Raw genomic sequence first — 20,727 nt, forward strand, 5'->3', positions numbered from 1 at the left:
TGACTCGTTGCAAGTCCTGTCTGAGTCATACCCCCCCCCCCCCCAGTACAAAAAATGAGCTCCTCAGAATGCAGTTAGACTCCATCAGCTGTAAACTGAATGAGTAAGCAGCAGCGTGTGAACGGTCTGTGGCTGACATGATAAGAGTACCTGGTGAGTGGGCTGGGATAGCCCGTTCCATTCTCCTGCCGTGCAGATGTCCTCCCGAGGCGTGACGGTGGGACAGAGCCTCTGTCTCCGGGAGATGTGGGCTGCGTGGTCTCCATCTGAAACACCTGATCTGCCTCTGTGTCACTGCCACAGCCTGAATGAGGCCCATAGAGAAACAGAAGATGACAGACAGAGAGGAAAAGTCACTGGGAGAAGAGGGATGGACACTAGCTTTAATAAAAAGTAAAAAAAAAAAAAGGTAATTCACATGGAGAAAAAAAAGGGTTATGGTATAAACAAACAAGTCAAAATGGAGAAATCGACTTGGCTTTTGAGTCGGTCTTCACACAGCCCAACCTTCACAGTGCTCTCTGCCAGGCATCTCTCACTCTCTCCCACCACACACACACACACACACACACACACACACACACACACACACACACACACACACACACACACACACACACACACACTTTTATCACCACTGTGTGAAACCTGCCAGAATCTCTCACTTCGGTTTCCTGAGGGGCAGAAGCAAGAAAGGGGTTGCATTTGAAGAAATGGGAACACAACATTCAGATAAAGGGATTAGAAGGAATTCCGGATCGTCGAATAGTAAATGAAGTGAATCTGAGCAGGGATCACACCGGTGCACCCGGAATGGCAAAATAAAGTGAAGGTTAACCTTCCCTACCTGAGTGGAGGGTCGGCGAGTCGACGCAGTCCACGGAGTACTCTCTCCCGTAGCCCGGTCTCACACGCAGCTGGTCTTCCCTCGGCAAATACCAGGACTCGCCGTGTCCGCTGCCCTTCAGAGACACACTGCCGCCCTCCTCCAGAGCCTGTGGAAGGGAGAGGGGCGGCGGAAGTGAGGTTTACACGGGTGTGTCGAGCCTAAAAAATTTACACGTCGGTTTGAATTGTGATTTTGAGGCCACAGTCTTGAATTATAGCGAAAAACCAGCTGTTTCTTTTTTTTTCATTTCTTTATTTGTAAAGACTGACTACACCTTGAATTAAAGAAAAGAAAAAACACGTCAAGGTACATTTGCCTTTAAAAAGAATATAGTTGTAAATCCGGGGCAATGAACCTTCCGACGGCATGGATCTGAATCAGCATTAAGAGTAACTAAACCTTACACCACTTTACAGTGTGTGCTGCCATTTACAGGTTAAAAACTATGTAAAGGGTAAAAACATGGCTAGTCTTGGTTTGCTGTGGTGCTGGCATAGCAGGATAAACACAGCTGCAGCTAGTAACAATAATGTGTTTAATGGATGTAGATGTAATAAAGAACTAACCTTGACAGTATGTGGTGTTGGCATAGCAGGATAAACAGCTGCAGCTAGTAACAATAATGTGTTTGCTGGATGTAGATGTGATATATAACTAACCTTGACAGTATGTGGTGCTGGCATAGCAGGATAAACACAGCTGCAGCTAGTAACAATAATGTATTTGATGGATGTAGGTGTGATAAAGAACTAACCTTGACAGTATGTGGTGTTGGCATAGCAGGATAAACACAGCTGCAGCTAGTAACAATAATCAGTTTGATGGATGTAGATGTGATAAAGAACTAACCTTGACAGTATGTGGCGTTGGCATAGCAGGATAAACACAGCTGCAGCTAGTAACAATAATGTGTTTGATGGATGTAGGTGTGATAAAGAACTAACCTTGACAGTATGTGGCGCTGGCATAGCAGGATAAACACAGCTGCAGCTAGTAACAATAATGTGTTTGATGGATGTAGATGTGATATATAACCTTGACAGTATGTGGTGCTGGCATAGCAGGATAAACACAGCTGCAGCTAGTAACAATAATGTGTTTAATGGATGTAGATGTGATAAAGAACTAACCTTGACAGTATGTGGCGTTGGCATAGCAGGATAAACAGAGCTGCAGCTAGTAACAATAATGTGTTTGATGGACGTAGATGTGATAAAGAACTAACCTTGACAGTATGTGGTGTTGGCAATAGCAGGATAAACAGCTGCAGCTAGTAACAATGTGTTTGATGGATGTAGATGTGATAAAGAACTAACCTTGACAGTATGTGGTGCTGGCATAGCAGAATAAACACAGCTGCAGCTAGTAACAATAATGTGTTTAATGGATGTAGATGTGATACAGAACTAACCTTGACAGTATGTGGTGCTGGCATAGCAGAATAAACACAGCTGCAGCTAGTAACAATAATGTGTTTAATGGATGTAGATGTGATCAAGAACTAACCTTGACAGTATGTGATGTTGGCATAGCAGGATAAACACAGCTGCAGCTAGTAACAATAATGTATTTGATGGATGTAGGTGTGATAAAGAACTAACCTTGACAGTATGTGGTGTTGGCATAGCAGGATAAACACAGCTGCAGCTAGTAACAATAATCAGTTTGATGGATGTAGATGTGATAAAGAACTAACCTTGACAGTATGTGGTGTTGGCATAGCAGGATAAACACAGCTGCAGCTAGTAACAATAATGTGTTTGATGGATGCAGGTGTGATAAAGAACTAACCTTGACAGTATGTGGTGTTGGCATAGCAGGATAAACACAGCTGCAGCTAGTAACGATAATGTGTTTGATGGATGTAGATGTGATAAAGAACTAACCTTGACAGTATGTGGCGTTGGCATAGCAGGATAAACAGAGCTGCAGCTAGTAACAATAATGTGTTTGATGGATGTAGGTGTGATAAAGAACTAACCTTGACAGTATGTGGTGTTGGCATAGCAGGATAAACACAGCTGCAGCTAGTAACAATAATGTGTTTGATGGATGTAGATGTGATAAAGAACTAACCTTGACAGTATGTGGTGTTGGCATAGCAGGATAAACACAGCTGCAGATAGTAACGATAATGTATTTGATGGATGTAGATGTGATAAAGAACTAACCTTGACAGTATGTGGTGTTTGCATAGCAGGATAAACAGCTGCAGCTAGTAACAATAATGTGTTTGATGGATGTAGATGTGATAAAGAACTAACCTTGACAGTATGTGGTGTTGGCATAGCAGGATAAACACAGCTGCAGCTAGTAACAATGTGTTTGATGGATGTAGGTGTGATAAAGAACTAACCTTGAAAGTACCATTGACAATTATTAGTGCTGGCTCTGTCTGTCTGTCTGTCAATGCTAATGGGTGTGCTGGCACACCAAAATCAAATGGGCCCATTCAATGTTATCAGCTGCAGCTGTGTTTATCCTGCATCTCTGGCGGCAGTGAAACCAAAATTTTTCCGGCCTCCAACTGAAGTAACGTGACGCAAGTTGGCAGCCAGAAAAACTAAATACAGTGCAACAGGGTTTCTAATACTCTAACCTACTCTCAATGCACTGTTCAAAAAACATCCTCCGTGGAGGTCTCTGGGTGGCGTGGTCTATTCCATTGCCCAACAACATGGGAATCGTCGGTTCGAATCCCCGCATTGCCTCCGGCTTGGTCGGGCGTCCGTACAGACACAATTGGTCGTGACTGCGGGTGGAAAGCCGGATGTGGGTATGTGTCCTGGTCGCTGCACTAGCGCCTCCTCTGGTTGGTCGGGGCACCTGTTCGGGGGGGTGGGGGAATAGCGTGATCCTCCCATGCACTACGCCCCCCTGGTGAAACTCCTCACTGTCAGGTGACAAGAAGCAGCTGGCAACTCTACATGTATCGAAGGAGACATGTGGTAGTCTGTAGCCCTCCCCGGATCGGCAGAGGGGGTGGAGCAGCGACCAGGACGGCTTGTAAGACTGGGGTAATTGGCCGGGTACAACAGGTTAAAGCAGGCACGGAAAACTTCTTTGTCTACAACAAAACATTATGTCTAATCCTAAATTGACAGGGGAAGTAAAACACTGGCAGACTTTGCAAGACGGAGGATTTTCAAGCTCCATCTTTTCATTTCCAGCAGCTGTCATTTCTTTACTTAGTTTCCTCTCTGATGGGTGTCCCACGTGATGCTCCCGCCAGCTCGTGCGGGCAACTTCACTGTCCGACAAACGAGCTGGAATTTAGGGAAACAAGCACACGTGTGTGTATGGTGTGTGCATAAGAGAGAGGGAGAGCATCCTCATTACCAGTTTCAAAACGTTGAATCGGACGCCATTTTTTTGTCTATTTCAAATACAAAACGGGACACCCTCTAAGGTCCAATACAACTGAGGAGAGAGAGCACGTGACCGTGCCGAGTCTGCAACGACAGCCTACCCTGGACAGGGCCAAACCCAGCAGCCCCTCCAAGGCCTTCAAGTTAAGCTGAGGTCCGCTGTAGAACGGGTCGAGCTGAGCCTTGCGGCCCAACCAGTAGATTGTGATCAGAACCTGAGGAGGGAACAGATGGAGAGGTATGAAGACGGCTGCGCATTACAACTCTTTCAGCCTTCACGTGGTTCATCCCATCTTTGTTTGAATTAAACTGCCTTTAAAATGTACAGTAAATAACAGAAATTATTACATTTTCTAATATTACCCAGCTGTGTGTGATGGATCTAAATGTCATGTACTCAACTTTGTGCGCATGTTTAATAAAGAGGCACGTGATGTGCCGTGGCAGAGAGGCGGATGGTGATTCAAATGGTCAATTACCAAATCTTATCTTAAATGAGCACATTGAAAATGGCAGGCTTAGCCCTTTTTGGATAGTTTTAACTGGTAAGACCAGTCTCACATTTAGTCAAGTTGCAGCTTGTAAGTTTACATGGAGCGATTTATCAACAGCAGCATCAGCAAAACGGCTTTCAGTTCCTAGATGACCAGGGTTACATGCAGCAGACGGGGAGAGAGTCAAAGCACACCACAAAAAAAGGTAGGAATCAAAAAAGCTTTGGCGTCTTGGGTAGCATAGCGGTCTACTCCGTTGCCTACCAACACGGGGGTCGCTGGTTCGAACCCCCATGTTACCTCTGGCTTGGTCAGGCGTCCCTGCAGACACAATTGGCCATGTCTGAGGGCAGGAAGCTGGATGTTGGTATGTGTCCTGGTCGCTGCACTAGCGCCTCCGCTGGTTGGTCGGGTCCCCTGTTCGGGGGGGGGTGAGGGTGGGGGTGGGATAGCGTGATCCGCCCACGTGCTACGTCCCCCTGGTGAAACGCCTCACTGTCAGGGGAAAAGAAGCGGCTGGTGACTCCCACATGTATCGGAGGAGGCATGTGGTAGTCTGCAGCCCTCCCCGGATCGGCAGAGGGGGTGGAGCAGCGACCGGGACGGCTCAGGGGTGTGGGGTAATTGGCCGGATACAATTGGAGAAAAAAAAAAGGGAGGGGAAAAAAATCCCCAAAAAAAGCAGCTTTGGCAAGAGCTAGGAACAAGAGATTTTTTTTTTTACCCAATTTCCCCTCGGGGATGAATAAAGTATTCTGATTTTCTTATTATATTGAAATACTACAAATATCCCAATGTGTGTTAACACTTGACTGACATAACCAAGTCTGTAGTTCTTATTTGTGCATATAATAAAATAAAAGAAGTAATATACAACATAAAAAATGCACAGACGGGATGGAAAAAAAAAACCTTGGGGGCTTGTAAAAAGAACCTACCAAACATTGAAATTATTGACAGCCGTATATGCTTACCACCGATGTACAAAGAGATTTACATTTTAATATTTAAAAGAGAAGAAAAATACAATTTCCAAACAAATGCATAAAAATGTGCATTTGCATGGCTTTCATACACGGTTATCACGCCTCATGTATACATAGTACTGTACTCTTTCAAGAGGATCTGTTGAAGACCTTCTTTAAATATGTGAAATGAGGAAGTGCTGCAGACAGGAAGAGAAGCCGTTCCACATGACTGGACCTCTCTGTACCCGACTGAACACTGGCCAAGGCTAGTTCTGCAGAACTGTGTGGCGACTAAAGCCCCTTTTCCACTATACAGCACCGGCTCAACTCGATCCGCTTCAGTGTCGTTCTCCATCACCGTGACCAATCAGAGGTCTGCGTTGACTTTGGGTACCCGCACCAGCTTTGTTGGAACCGTGACAAAGGCGGTACCAGAAGAGTGGTAACGGTTACCAAAATGCCGGTACTTTCCAGTTATGGAAAACGAAAAAAAAAGGGCGAGTCGAGTCGAGCCGGTACCATGTCGTGGAAAAGGGGCATAAGTCTGAAACCGTGTTCTTAAATAAATAAATAAATGAAACTCGAGTGACAGAATATAGAAAACGTGCTAAATAACCTCAGAGTAAAGTTATATTCCTCTGAAAAACATTTTAATTGCCCCTCAGTCGGGTGCGATTTGGGGTGCAGGCGGTAATTCCTGGGCGAGTTGCTGTGAAGTAAGAGCGAGGCAGCGTCTCGCGCTAGCGGGGAGACGGTGTGCATGCGACTCTTTTAACATGGATCAGCCAACTCGACCGCGGGTCTATTTTGAGTGGGAAACCACACAGAAACGCGGACTGGATTTCACCAGAGGGCACAAACTGACTTCAATTGTTTGACTCAGAAAGACAGCGCTTAAAAAACAAAAACAAAAAAAACAACCTCGTTACTGGTGCCAAGTTGTCGTGTCAAAATAGATGTTCCCAGAGACACCCCCTTTGGGATGGAAGCATTAAAACGTGTCAGCGGCATAAACAAATGTGTACACACACACACCGGTACTTACATTTTTAAGTCTCCTGTTACTTTCTTCTCGCCTGCAATGACAAAACAGACCTAATTAGTTAATTATCTGCCATGGGCTTCAGCCAGAGGTCACGCAGAAGAGTTTACCAACCAGCGGAAACCCGCAGGGTTCAGCGTGCCGGGACTTGAAACGCTTCGAGGTGCGACTGATCTTCCACAGCAAATTGAAAACTCCAAATATAAAAGCGTCTTTGAAAATTGTGCATGTAGCGCATGTATGGCTACGACGGCTGAACTGCCAAATAGAGCAAATGAGGGGCTTCAAACACTGCACACTAGTCTTCTGTGATACATACCATGTAAGCAGGGCTGTGTGGTCGTTCAACATCATCATTTTTCATCTTTCAATGGTGTTGTATCAGGATAAAATTCAGATATCGTCATTATATTGTGACACTATTTTGTTGTCCAAGTTAGTGAGAATATATCGGCTAAAATTGCTCGCAAAATGAGGTGTGAAACTTCTGAGGGATTGTGATTTGATATTTTTCAATATGATGAACCTCAGCTGGATTCTTAAGCATGGCATTTTTCCATATATATAAGTAGATATTGTGATATACAGATAGTGTAGAATTCCCTATAATTATCATCCATCCATCCATCCATGCACTGCCCGAGCCGCTTATCCTGCTCAGGGTCGCGGGGATGCTGGAGCCTATCCCAGGAGTCATTGAGCAGTAGGTGGGGAGACACCCTGTACAGGCCGCCAGTCCATCACAGGGCCGACACATTCATACATTCAATTTAGTATGGCCGATTCACCTGTCCTCCGTGTCTTTGGACTGTGGGAGGAAACCGGAGCACCCGGAGGAAACCCACACAGACACGGGGAGAACATGCAAACTCCACACAGAGGACGACCCCAAAGGTTGGACTACCCCACGGCTCGAACCTAGGACCTTCTCGCTGTGAGCCGACCGCACTAACCACTACGTCACCATGCCGCCATAGGGTTAGGGGTTGTGTCAGGAAGGGCGTCCGACGTAAAATGCTGCCTAATCATTACGCGGATTGACAAGACCGCCATTGATGCTAAACTGTCAAAAACTATAAAATTATAAAAAACTAAAAAAAATCATGGAAAACCTATAATTACCATGAGAAATATTTTCCATAGGCACTTCATCCAAGTATACAGCCTGTGAGCCAGGCAAGTCAGGAAGGACAGCCTCGCCAACACTCCACGCTCTGCCTCCGTTTTGCCGAACTGTTGTCGCACAACTACGCTTCTCTTGCCCCCCGTATCAACGAGTATTTTCAGACTTCGTGTCCTTGGGGTGTCTGCATGCTCGGAGTCGGTTTTGTTAAACACTGCCTCAGTATTACGCAGTTGTTTTTCCTGTACTGTGAAGCAGCACAACCGTAAAATATGCATCATGATTTAACAACAGAACAGCCATCACCTAGGCAGCTCTGTTCTTCTGACTGGGAAAAAAAAAATCTTGTGAAGATTACAAACTGAAAAGATAAAATAAAACCGTCTCTCAAATGAAACAACGCTTGGCGTTAATTACGCCATTGCTCAGATATCACAGTAATTGCTTGGCGTGCTCTTCCTCGTCTGGTTTGGACAATGCTTTTGATAGCATACGTCAGAAATAAGAAGGCGACTGCCTTATAGTCTCACAAGCTAGACAAATCCTACAGGCCGATCACATCCTGGTCAGGCTAGGTGCCTTGTGATTTCTATGGGGGTTGGAAACCGTCTGGAAATACCCGTGGGCCCGACTGCCGACCAAAGTTAGCTCAACAACATCTAAACCCCGCACCTCTCTTTTGGCTTTAATCATTGCCATGACATACACTTCAGTGAGTGCCACCATTAAATGCATATTTCAGTGCACTATTAAAGGCTGATTTCAGTATTTTTAAACCTGGGTCCTATTTTTCCCATCGTCCATCCATTATCCAAACTGCTTATCCTGCTCTCAGGGTCACGGGATGCTGGAGCCTATCCCAGCAGTCAATGGGCAGCAGGCGGGGAGCCACCCTGGATAGGCCGCCAGGCCATCACAGGGCCGACACACACACACATACACACCTAGGGATAATCTAGTATGGCCGATTCACCTGACCTACATGTCTTTAGACTGTGGGAGGAAACCGGAGCACCCGGAGGAAACCCACACAGACACGGGAAGAACATGCAAACTCCACACAGAGGACGACCCCCAAGGTTGGACTACCGCGGGGCTCGAACCCAGGACCTTCTTGCTGCGAGGCGGCCGAGCTAACCGCTGCGCCACCGTGCTGTCCTTTTTCCATCATTTGGTGGTCTAAATGAGTTATTAGGGACAACATTTCCGAAATTGGTCCAGTATCGAGCGAGAACGCTTCAGCCAGCAGACACAAAACAGGGCTGCAATATGATCCGCCGGGGCAAGTGTTCGCGTCAAAGTACGTCCACTAAAAGTGCTTGTCACTGACAGGTTCAGATTGTCATACATTTCTGGCAACATTAGGGAAAGGATCCTTACGGAGATAGACCTTTTAGGAGAGAGAGAGGGGCAAAAGGTAGAGGGGGGTGAACCAGCTTCTTTGGCTGGCAGTAGTCATCCTGGTCTAAATGGTCACTGCAGACCCAACGTCCAAGAAAGCTGAATCAGTTCATCTGGACACAACGTTTAGCGACCTTGTGGGTCTCGGCCGACTGCAGGTATCCCCCACTTTTATAAACGGCACAGTTGCGTAACGACAGAAACTGGCGATCTCAGTCGTCATGCAACCATGCATGACGACGGTTTCATATGCAAATTGCATATGAAACCGCTCTCCGGCCGGCCATCGGATTCGTATGCCCCATCCACATTGTTGAAATCAGCTAAATACGGAGCCGTGGCTTCGGAAATGAACGACTGCTAGCGGTTCCTCTGTGTCTCGGGCTACGCCAACTCAACTGAATGGCCAGGTCTGATAAGATCCGGCGTGACTTCTTCTGTACACATCTGAAACCACGCCATCTGAAACCACGCCCCCCACACACAAACAGCAGCACGTTACACCAGAGACCTGAAGAAGTGAAACAAAGAAAAAAGGTCCATCGCTGTAGGGATCCTTCCCGTAATGTCTGTCAGACACACAACAATCTGAGCCCGTCAGTGGCAAAAACAAACACTTCTACGAGATGTACTTCGACGGCTGCAATTGCCTCCAACGATTACACGCAACACGCTTTGCAATTTAATTCTGTCAGGGTAACATTTGTGCAACAAATGGAAAAACATTGCCATCGGCGGGGAAGCGAAGGATTAACGCGACACGAGCCGTTACAAACATCACATGACAAGGGAAGCCAAGAGGAAAAAGAAGGATCTGCAAAAGGAAAAATAAGAAACATGGAAAGCTGGAGCATCTCCCCTATTTTGTTTTCCTTTCGGGCAGCACGGTGGCGCAGTGGTTAGCGCGGTCAGCTCACAGCAAGAAGGTCCTGGGTTCGAGCCCCGGGGTAGTCCGACCTTGGTGGGTCGTCCCGGGCCGTCCTGTGTGTGGTGTTTGCATGTTCTCCCCATGTCTGCATGGGTTTGCTCCGGGTGCTCCGGTTTCCTCCCACAGTCCAAAGACATGTAGGTCAGATGAATTGGTCGTACTAAATTGTCCGTAGGTATGAATGTGTGTGTGTATGTGTTGACCCTGTGACGGCCTGGTGGTCTGTCCAGGGTGTCTCCCCGCCTGCCGCCCAATGACTGCTGGAATAGGCTCCAGAAGCCCCACGATCCTGAGAGCAGGAGGAGTGGTTCAGATAATGGATGGATGTTTTCCTTTCCAAGCCATCCAAGACAGACAGACAGTCAGATAGATGGATGAACGGAAAGACAGACAGGCAGACAGACAGACAGACAGACAGAAAGACAGACAGACAGACAGACAGATAGCCAGAAAGCATTACCCCAAACGTTACACTGTCCTGCTGTCCACAGTTGATTTACATACCAGTCACAGATGTGATAAGAAAATTGTAAAAGTCTTGCAGGGTGTGTGCAATCGGTCGGTGAATTCACAGGGTATGTTGATTAGTTTTCTGAGCACGATGGGTCTCACACACACACACACACACACACGTTTTCCCCATCGGACATAGCTGCTTGCTGAAGGAATGTGTACCTGAGTGTTACTCGAGTGGATAGGTCCTGCAGGTCCCCTGGGTGGAAGAGCTGCGCTTCATGCAGTCCCAGTTTTCCACAGGCTTTAAGGAATACACTCACATTATCCTGGGGAGCAGAAACGAGGGAGGAGGAGAGGGATTTTGGGGGGGGTGCAGAGACAAAGCAGCGGAAAATAAGGAGGAAGAGCCAGAGACACGATATTACAGGAGAGAGGAGAGACAGTCAGGGCCCTGTCTCACGCCATTATTTCTCCTAGACTTTCACTATCAGTCACGCTGTAGCTTGAGTTTGATCATCTCTCAAAATCACTTCAACAGGAAACCACACGATGTGCCAGACTTCCTGGCGAGCAGGTGTCCTCCTGCAACGCCACTTACTCCTTGTCAACCACCTAAAGTGAAAGAAAAGGGGGGCTGATTTAAATGACCTATAGCAAAGGGTGTAAAGCGCATGGCGCAAGTCCTTTTAGGGCGTGTCCAAATCCACTTCTGCTGGATAAACGGCACATAACCTGGGCACAAAGTAAGGCACAAAAGGTTGTACTTAGTCTCTTAATTAATTAATTAGGTGTGTTCGGGCACAACTTGAATCAATCACAGTGTCATCTCCCATTCACAATAAATTGGCAAGTTGGACAAACAAGTGGTTTCCTCATGCGTGAAGTGAAAGCGCGTGAGCACCCCATCTACGGGAGCAGCAGGAGTCCACCAAAGCTCCCCGCGGTGAAGCAGGAGGTGGCGGTGAGCGCGTCCTCGTCTTCTGGCATCACCAGAACAGCCACACAGTGCCGAAAGCAGTATAATGATGTAAATTTAAATACCCATGTGTATTGCCACGACTGGTCATAATTAGCCAATTTCATCCCTCATTGCTGCGATTAGCTCATCCTGATAAATAACCGCTTTGACATTTTCTAAATAGCGTCTTCTTTCCGCTTGTTCCCCGTTTCTCGGAGGTCGCCACAGTGGATTTCACAGTTTCCATCGGTACCCTGTGATAGCACAGCACCAATGGCTGTTGTTAACCCAGGCCTTGCCCAATCCGGGTATGGAGCCTCAACTGATCCGGTATGGTCTTTTCAATCCGCATACTGATTTGGCAAAATTTTATGTCACATGCCCTTCCTGATATCGCCACTAACCCTATGGACGGGGGCACGGGTAAAGTGTTGGACGCCATCCCAGTATTCACGGACCCACGCCTGTCGCTGCACATTTTTTAAATATTGTGATGTACACAATAAAACTCTCACCGTTGTCATGTCTTTAGTTGTAATCTTTTGCATGTTTGTGCGCTGCTGTGCGACCCTGTGTGTGTAACAAGCAGAGTGTATGCGCGTTGTGCACCCGGCTATGTAGGCGCGTCTTGCTAGCTGAACAAGGCGCCCTTTAAATAGCACGAAAATACTGCGCCGTTGACTTTAGACTAGGTTTTTGTTGGGACAATGGCGCAATCGCTTCCCGCTGCCTCAAGATGGGTGTGACCGCACCCCATTTTAAGACCAACAAGCCTATGGGCGCTCAGATGGGCACGATTACATTTGCTATTTAAACAACATGGGCAGGAAAATAACGTCGGTCTGAAACCAGCGATGACTCTTGCGCTGCCCTTTGTGCCGGCTGCAAGACAGAGCCCACGATATCTGCAGAAGAAATGGAAACCTTACCAGTCCTGCGATGGGAGTTGAGAGCCTGTTGACTCGCTTGATAAGTCCAGGTTTCAGCTGGTTGATCAAACTAAAATTAAATATAAAATCAAAACAATAAGCAAAAAAAGCCAAGATTACCCCCCTCCCCCCCCGCCCCAAGGTTACAAATGTGCTCTGTATACCAACAGAGTAAGCGTATGAATACTGCGCTGGTGTCAGTTAGGGCTGTTGGAACGAATTTACATATTCGAATATATTTCCAATATTAAAAATATCAATACTATTCGAATGCTAGAATTGCCATTCGAATGTGTAATAAATAAATAAACGTGTTAGCCAAAGGAGTTGAATCAAGTGCAAGGCTTCCTCAGTTCGTGCCTTTCTGACTAGACCAAGCTAGTCTGACTGGCTGGTGATGAGACTCAGACATCGGAGCACAGGAGAGCCACGCATATCAATCGCTCCGATAACGACGGGCGCGGCCAAACATCGGTACACAAAAGAGCCACGCATATCTATGGCTCTGTTAGCGATGGACGTTGGTAAACATCGGAACACAAAGAGCCATGGACATCTATAGCTCTGACAACGACTCCAAAGAGGATAAATATCTGAGTCTCATCACCAGCCAGTCAGACTAGCTTGGTCTAGTCAGAAAGGCACGAACTGAGGAAGCCTCTTGGGTGAGAGGCGAAACGTCTTCACGGATATATACCAAGTCCAGTTGGACTTGATTCAACTCCTCTGGATAACCATGACCTGGATGAATGAGAACATTCACAGACATATAAATGCGTTGGCTAACGTTAGCGAATCTCGCTCTTCTCGCCTGCCTACCCACGTGGAAATGCTTTTGACGTGTCATGAACAATATCTGGGGGAGTAGGAGTGTTTCTGAGCCTTGAGAAAGTTGATAAATAGCTTTTATTCAAACCTGGACTTTCTGAGAGCTCATTCGTCTTTCTAGACGTTTCGAGTGGTTGGAATGCCCTCTAGCGCAGTGTTTCTCAACCGGGGGTCCACGGACCCCTAGTGGTCCGTGGTGTAATTGCAAGGGGTCCGTGAAAATAAAATATCTTTAAAAAAAAGATCCTATGACATTTATAGAAATAGGATTATTTTACTCAAATGTGACTGAGACCTTTATCTACCTAAACTATAAAGGGTAACAGGACTTTTTTCTCTAATTACATCTGTTTCACAAGTGTAATTTATTGTATTTTAATAAGAGATCTCGCTCCCGTTTGCATTGTTAAAGGTTACTGCATAAAAATTCTGTTGTTACATATATCTGAAAGTTACTGAATACATATTCTGTTTTGTTACATATATCTGAAAGTTACTGCATAAGAATTCTGTTTCGTTAACTATATCTAAGTTACAACTGAAAGCTCTTATTTTTGCCCCAAAGAGTGAATAAATGCTATAATGCAATTTAAAATGCAGTTTCTACTGTTTCTACCAAATTGCAACCCCCCTCCCCCAAGATCAGGTGGAGGGGTCCTCAGGGTAGATCAAAAATACGCAGGGGGTCCAGGACCCCAAAAAGGTTGAGAACCACTGCTCTAGTGGACAGAATGTACTTAATAACCACATGCCCATACTGCAGACATTGACATAGGCTAAATTGGAGCTTTAAAAAAAATCGAATATATTCGAATATTAAAAATAATAATGCATAGACATTCGAATATGATTATATAGGAAGACAGCCTTAGTGTCAGTACTCACTCGCACAGCAGCACCCCATTTTCTAGAGCAGCACGGAAATGTCTGCTACCGAACGGCTTCCCGGTCACTTCCTAGGAAAAAAAATGACCATTACATTTAATTCAGCATTTCTCAGCGGGTTATATCTACATTTGAACAAAAACAAGTCTCAACGTGCACTATGAAAAGGATTTTCCCCATTTCAGTGAAAACCTTTAAGGCAGTTTTGAGAGGCAAACAAACCTTACAATAAAGTAATATCTTTTGCAAGTAGTCTCAAAATAAATTTGTTAAGCAGGACCCATAAAAACAATTTACGGAGACGAGCACGTCCGCTAACACGGGAGACCTCTTTCAGGCGCGGCACAACAATACACAAAAGTGACAAAACACAATTACACACAAACCACTTTAAAGTTATGGAGGCGGAGAAAGCAAAGAGCGTTATTAATGAGAGAGAAAAAAAGGATTATTAATGTTCTGCCTCGTCGCTAACAGAGGGCCCCAAATGGCTATTCTCTCAGCAATTAGTCGCCCCCCCCACCTCCAGGATCCACAATCACAGGATCTTTCATAGACTTGGTATTCAGGCATGGAACGGATGCTTCTCAGTGGAAATAATGCAGAACCCCCCCCCCCCCCCCACAATATCAAGTTAGGGCACCACAGTCACCCTGTCAGGCCCTTTTTAAACTACAGCCGGCAACACCACAACTCGTTATTGGCCATGTGAATAACATTTAGCCAAAATGAAACCAGATTACAACTTCTGTGGCTTATTCATTCATTCATTTATTTATTTATTTTGAAGAAGACGTGCAGAAAGCTCCATTTATATAAAGTCACTGAGGTGACTGTGTTATCCTAACTAAACCACATTTCCAACAGGAATGTCTCACTATATATTGGCACATAGAAAACAATAGACAGCCGAAACAAGTCGTTGATCTACTAAATACAGTACAAGTATTGATCCAGGACACAAGGGAAAATATTTTCCCTGAAATTAGAAGAAAGCCACTTTATTTTGTCACTGTACAGTCGTTCAGTTACATGAACGTGTTCTCTGCATGTAACCCATCCTATTGTATAGGAGCAGTGGGCGGCTGCAGCATCCGGGGACCGACTCCAGTTCTTCTTTCCATTGCCTTGCTCAGGGGCACAGACAGGAGTATTAACCCTAACACGCATGTCTTTTTGATGGCGGGAGGAAACCGGAGCCCCCCGGGGAAACCCACGCAGACACGGGGAGAACATGCAAACTCCACACAGAAAGGACCTGGGACGGCCTGGGGTTCGAACCCAGGGCCTTCTTGCTGTGAGACAACAGTGCTGACCACTGGGCCACCCTGCAGCCCCAGCTGATCACGGAAATTGGTCACAACAGTGGCTAAACCATGAACAGAGTTACAACGGTGAGGGAAGCACGCAAACACTTTTTACTTGAGCTTCAACTCACACAAAGTTGTATCCACCTGTTGACAATCCTGCGGGTAATGGGGAATATGTTTTAGGGCCGCGGCTCGAGGCCAAACATGCGGACACTGTGTTCAGCAGATCACCCGAAAGGTCAGGCACACTTCCCTCGGGCCAGTTAGTGAATCCAGCAAACAATCATTATTGATTGCTTGTATAAAACAATCTGAAGTGAACATTTGACACATGTTCAACAAACTAAACAATGCAATGATCCAAAAAAAAAAAAAAAAAAAATCAATGATTATGACCAAGTGTGGAAAATGCTATTTTTCAAGTCTCTCTGACAGAGCTGAGAAGGAGCAACCTTTAAACCGTATATCGATTCCCATTTAAAAATACACCAGGGCCCTAGTAGGATAAACTCCATCAGCAGCTGAGACTGGGTTGCTTACTTGGCACAGGAGACTAACTCTTATATCCCGCTTATGTGTTTTGTAGACGCCCAAACTGAAAGTTTTACACAATTAAGGAATTAGGCTGATGCGGACTACTGCGGAGAGAGAGAGAAAAATTCTTGGGTTGCTTAAAACTGAGTTGTATGAATAATTCAGATATTCCAACGCAGATTACTCTCCACAAGGGTTTGTTGCCAATTACCATTCCCTCAATAACAACAAGCAACCCCCCCACAATACACACAGGTCATCCATTTTCAGCTTCAGCCCTGCTCCTACAGCATGGGGAAACACCCAGGGGTCAAACTGGAGCGGGCCCCCTGCCAACACAGTGTTGCGCAGGCTCACAAAACTATGCACAATTGGCAACAAAGGCCCCATTTAGACGCTGGACAACGTTTAGTTCCCACATTCAACAAGCCGTGCTCGTTAATTGCAATTATAAAACAAACAGCCTGCAGCACTACTTCAGAGAGAGAGTTCACAACACGGACAGAGCTGGCTGGCAAACTTCTGAAAACCCATTTTTCCTCAAATGCTGATTTTCCAACTTTGCGTTGCACCCGCTGTGACGTCATCCCCCTCCACGGCATACACGTGGAGCTGTGCAGTGGCCCGCTTCTGCATGGATAATGTACAGAAAAACAAGCACTGTTACACTGAGGTGGAAGGTTAAAACGAAGGAAGGGTCTGGAGGGGAGAATGTGGACGCACGGTATCTTGTGCTCAGCTGCAGCCTTACTTTTAGAGTTAGAACCAAGTTTAGCAGTCGGATGGGTGAATACGTTGGGGGTACGTCACAGAACACACAAGACTCGACCTCATTGTCAATTCATGGGCCCGTCTTTCTCCCACAACCGCATCTATTCAAATGCGTTTTATTCCTCCATATACATACACATATATATATATACATATATACAGCTAGTCAAATGATGCCTATGCAAATCCGGACACTCTTGCACAGAGGCGACATGTGAAGACACGTTAAACGTCTACCAGGCTTATCAAAGCCCATTTGCATTTGAGGACCGGCTGCTTCGCTCCAGCCAGGAGGACCAGGCTCGTGTGGGCGCCCACTTCAACTTCTGGGTACGTCATTTTAACTCGTTTCCAGACTCGCCAGAACTGCGTGCATGGTGCACCAGAGTGGACGACTAATTAAGAGAGGACGAGGGGGAGGAGGGGGGGGAGGTGGGATCAGGGGTGTTTGGTGGTGCCCGAAAAGTCGTCCAATAAACAATTCACTCTACAAAACATGAAGTGGCACAGCCGAGGCGGCGGCCAGGCGTTGCCCCGCGGTTACGACGTCCTGAACGCACATCGCCACCCGATTCACGCGGAAGCGGGCGAGCCGAGCGCAGCTCCTCGCGGCTTACCTCCATCCAGCGCCGAGCCTCCCGGAAGGCGTCCTCGCAACTCACGCTGGTCTGCTCGCGCCACTCCATCAACCCCCCCTCCCCCCTTCGAACGAGCCGCCAAACGATTCCGGGAGTGCAGACGACGGCACCGTGAACCTCCTCCCCGAGCTCCGTTACCCGGGACTCGTTACCCGCTCCACCGCGCGTCAAGCCCGGTAAAGTACAACAGCACGAAGTAGCGTTAATGATCAGAAACCTGCCGACGGAGCCGCGTTCACCCTGTGTCGCCTAACGACGGCCTCCGGCAGAGCACTCCTCGCTAATTGACGCCGGCTCCACTCTCTGGGCTTGACACGTTTGCCCCCCCAGTTCGCCATGATTGAAGAGCGTCGCTGATTGGTTGCCTCTCCCGCGAAGGTCTCCGCCCACTTCGTCTATCTTGAGCCGCAGATAGCAGCGCGCGGACGATCAGAAGGGACCAAACAAAGATGAAAACGCAGCCCCTTTATGTCAGCATGCAAACTTTGCCCATATTTGCATTTTCATGCTCAGCTCACTTGGTGGTGGAAGAAACATAGTCTAAACGTTAAAAAGGGCCCACTTTTGTCAAATACTGCTCCAGTATAGTTAGGTCTACAGTTCAGTTATGTTATGGTTTTAGTTCCAAAAATGCATATTTGCTTTGTGTTTTAGAAATGGGTCATGGGGCACACCGGCTCCTCATCACGTGATAATTAATTGAGACATGATGACCTGGGCATGTGTACTCTCGCCGTGTGTACGTTTGCTTCCAATGTGGTTGTGGGACTCAAATGTGATGCACCTGCCCTGTCATGTTTGTTATCTGCTGGAAATGCTATTTTTCACAATTACAGATATGTCCCATTTGTTTTTGTTTTTTTAGACAGACCTGTGAAGAAATAGAAGTAGAATGAGTAGTATGGCAGAATAATAACCCAACTAGGAACAGATAGTGTTATTAACTGCTCCAGAACCAAAACTGGAACCAAATCCAAATATCACCACTTTAAAAAAGTAATTGCAGAGGAAACAATAGATGACAGATAATCATTTCTGCCACAATAAGCTGGGACACCATGTATGGGCTATTCACAATGTGGTCGTGTTTTTACCATCTATGATCGAAGAAACACAGACCGTCTGCTAATCAATAACCTATTGTTCACTCCTTGTTTAAGGGAAAAACAAAACTTTAAAACACTACTTTAGAAACCCTTCTTTTTTGATTGGGAAGCATCTTCATTGTTGAGTTTTGATCAAAATACGCAGTTTTGACTGGACATTTATGAGTCCGGTTGACTTCTAGGACCGGACCCGGACGAGCATTTGAAAACCAGACTGTTCGATCAAAAACCTGTGCCAAAAACCAGTGCAGACAATAAAAGTTTGCGTTCCTTCCCACAAGATGCTGATGCTTGTCATAGATGTACAGCAAACATAAGAAAACATAGAAATTGTTATTATTATTGTTGTTAAAACACACAACTGTTGCACAAGATTACCGAGGAGAGGCTTAAAACCAACCACAGGGTAGGCCCAAGTCAGACCGAAACTGATTAGCATTTAGCATCCATCAATTATTAACAGTTTCTAGCATTACTTATTTAATCATTACATAAATTGAAACTTTTATCTATTTTTTAGCCACAATTTTACACTATACTTTTAGATCCTGGTTGTTTCACCTATATATTTTAACAGTGAGAAAACGAGTACCAGTCGGATGATAGAAGTATACAGTAGTAGAAGAGACGAGTCAATGTTTCTTGATATAATAACAATAAAAGGGAGAGTTATTTCCGACAGTTTGCATTACAAACATGCACAGGAGGGTGATAAATGTGGGTGTCTGCTATAGTGTGAAAGGTTGGGTGGCATAATGAAATCTAAATTTAACTTGACATATCTCACTTTTATGTCAAGGCTTCTTCCAGATCCGTCATGGCCAGTGGGGAGAAACTTCAAGACATCCGTCCACAACCATCCATCCATCCATCCATTACCCAAGCCGCTTATCCTGCTCTCAGGGTGGCGGGGATGCTGGAGCCTATCCCAGCAGTCATTGGGCGGTGTCTTCCCGCCTCACCCTGGACAGGCCGCCAGGCCATCACACAGGGCCAACACACACACACACACACATTCATACCTAGGGACGTCTTTGAATGTCCCACAATAACGTCACGGGGACGTTATTGTGACAAAAACCTTACACAATTACATTTACCGGACGTTCGGAAAGGACCTGTAGGGGACGTACTGGGGACATTTCTTTTGTTTGCTGGGTACAAGCAACAATGCCACTTGGAGAGCCTAAAGGTGTCACGGGTGATCTCTGGCAGAATCCCGACAGCAGTCAGATGGCCAGCTGTGGCCCACAAAACCCGACTTACTGCCAACAGATTCCATGAAATATGCCATGTTCACGGCGAGCCTTCTGCCAAAGCCTTGGCAGCCTGCATTCTGAGAGGAACTCCTCAGACCGGCACTATGAAAAGAGGGCTGGATCTGGAACCTGAGACACTGAGGCAATATTCAAATTTTTTTGTGACGTCTCTGTGACACAATGTGGGATCATCATCCATCCTGATGCACCTCACTTTGGAGCCAGTCCTGATGCTAAAGGTCTTCAACTCAACAGAAACACCGCCATTTGGGCTGGCTGAGGTGAAGTGTTGCCATGTTGAAAATGTTGCACAAGTTAAATACCTGATCACCGTTAAAGGCCAGGTCAGCCTTAAGAAGAGCCACAAGTACTATTATTGAGTTCAAGGCCAACTGGCCTTAAGCGGACTTCAGTGGTGTGATTTCATTACAGATACCCATACTGACTTCACAGTTGAGAGAATCTCTTGGGGATGAGATTATCCTCTCAGTGTGACAGAAGCTTGATAATTTCTATCATAACATCTAAATGGGTGTCTACTTAAGTTGTAAGCCTTGAGGCAGAATTTTAGAACATGTTAATAGTCTTTGGTAAATGTGGAAGTGAACAAGTGATAACCTATGAAATTGATATAAGCAATTCCTGTTGTGAACACAATGTTTCTTTCAATGTAAATTGAACTTGTAAACTGCAATGAGAATTGTATATAAATATGTCATTGTTCCCTATGTACCATGGTACTAGTGAAGCTTTATTAAGTGTGTTTGCAAACAGCTGCTTCCAACCTTGTTTTTAGATTATGCGTTGAGCCACTATGGAAGCTTTTTATTAGTTTTTTCC

At 45.9% G+C, this 20,727-nt stretch overlaps 1 protein-coding gene across 1 annotated transcript in view; it reads right to left on the reverse strand.

The window, feature by feature from the left end:
• The window catches only part of LOC130111601 (LIM domain only protein 7-like), a 54,523-nt gene extending 36,953 nt beyond the window's left edge, over positions 1–17,570 (reverse strand). The window contains 8 exon segments of the mRNA XM_056278831.1: positions 151–304; positions 848–995; positions 4,359–4,472; positions 6,765–6,795; positions 10,889–10,995; positions 12,557–12,626; positions 14,270–14,340; positions 17,502–17,570. Of these exon segments, the coding sequence (XP_056134806.1) occupies positions 151–304; positions 848–995; positions 4,359–4,472; positions 6,765–6,795; positions 10,889–10,995; positions 12,557–12,626; positions 14,270–14,340; positions 17,502–17,570 (764 nt within the window).
• Between the last annotated feature and the right edge of the window lie 3,157 nt (positions 17,571–20,727).

Source organism: Lampris incognitus, chromosome 4 (assembly GCF_029633865.1).
Source record: "Lampris incognitus isolate fLamInc1 chromosome 4, fLamInc1.hap2, whole genome shotgun sequence".
NCBI lineage: Eukaryota > Metazoa > Chordata > Actinopteri > Lampriformes > Lampridae > Lampris > Lampris incognitus.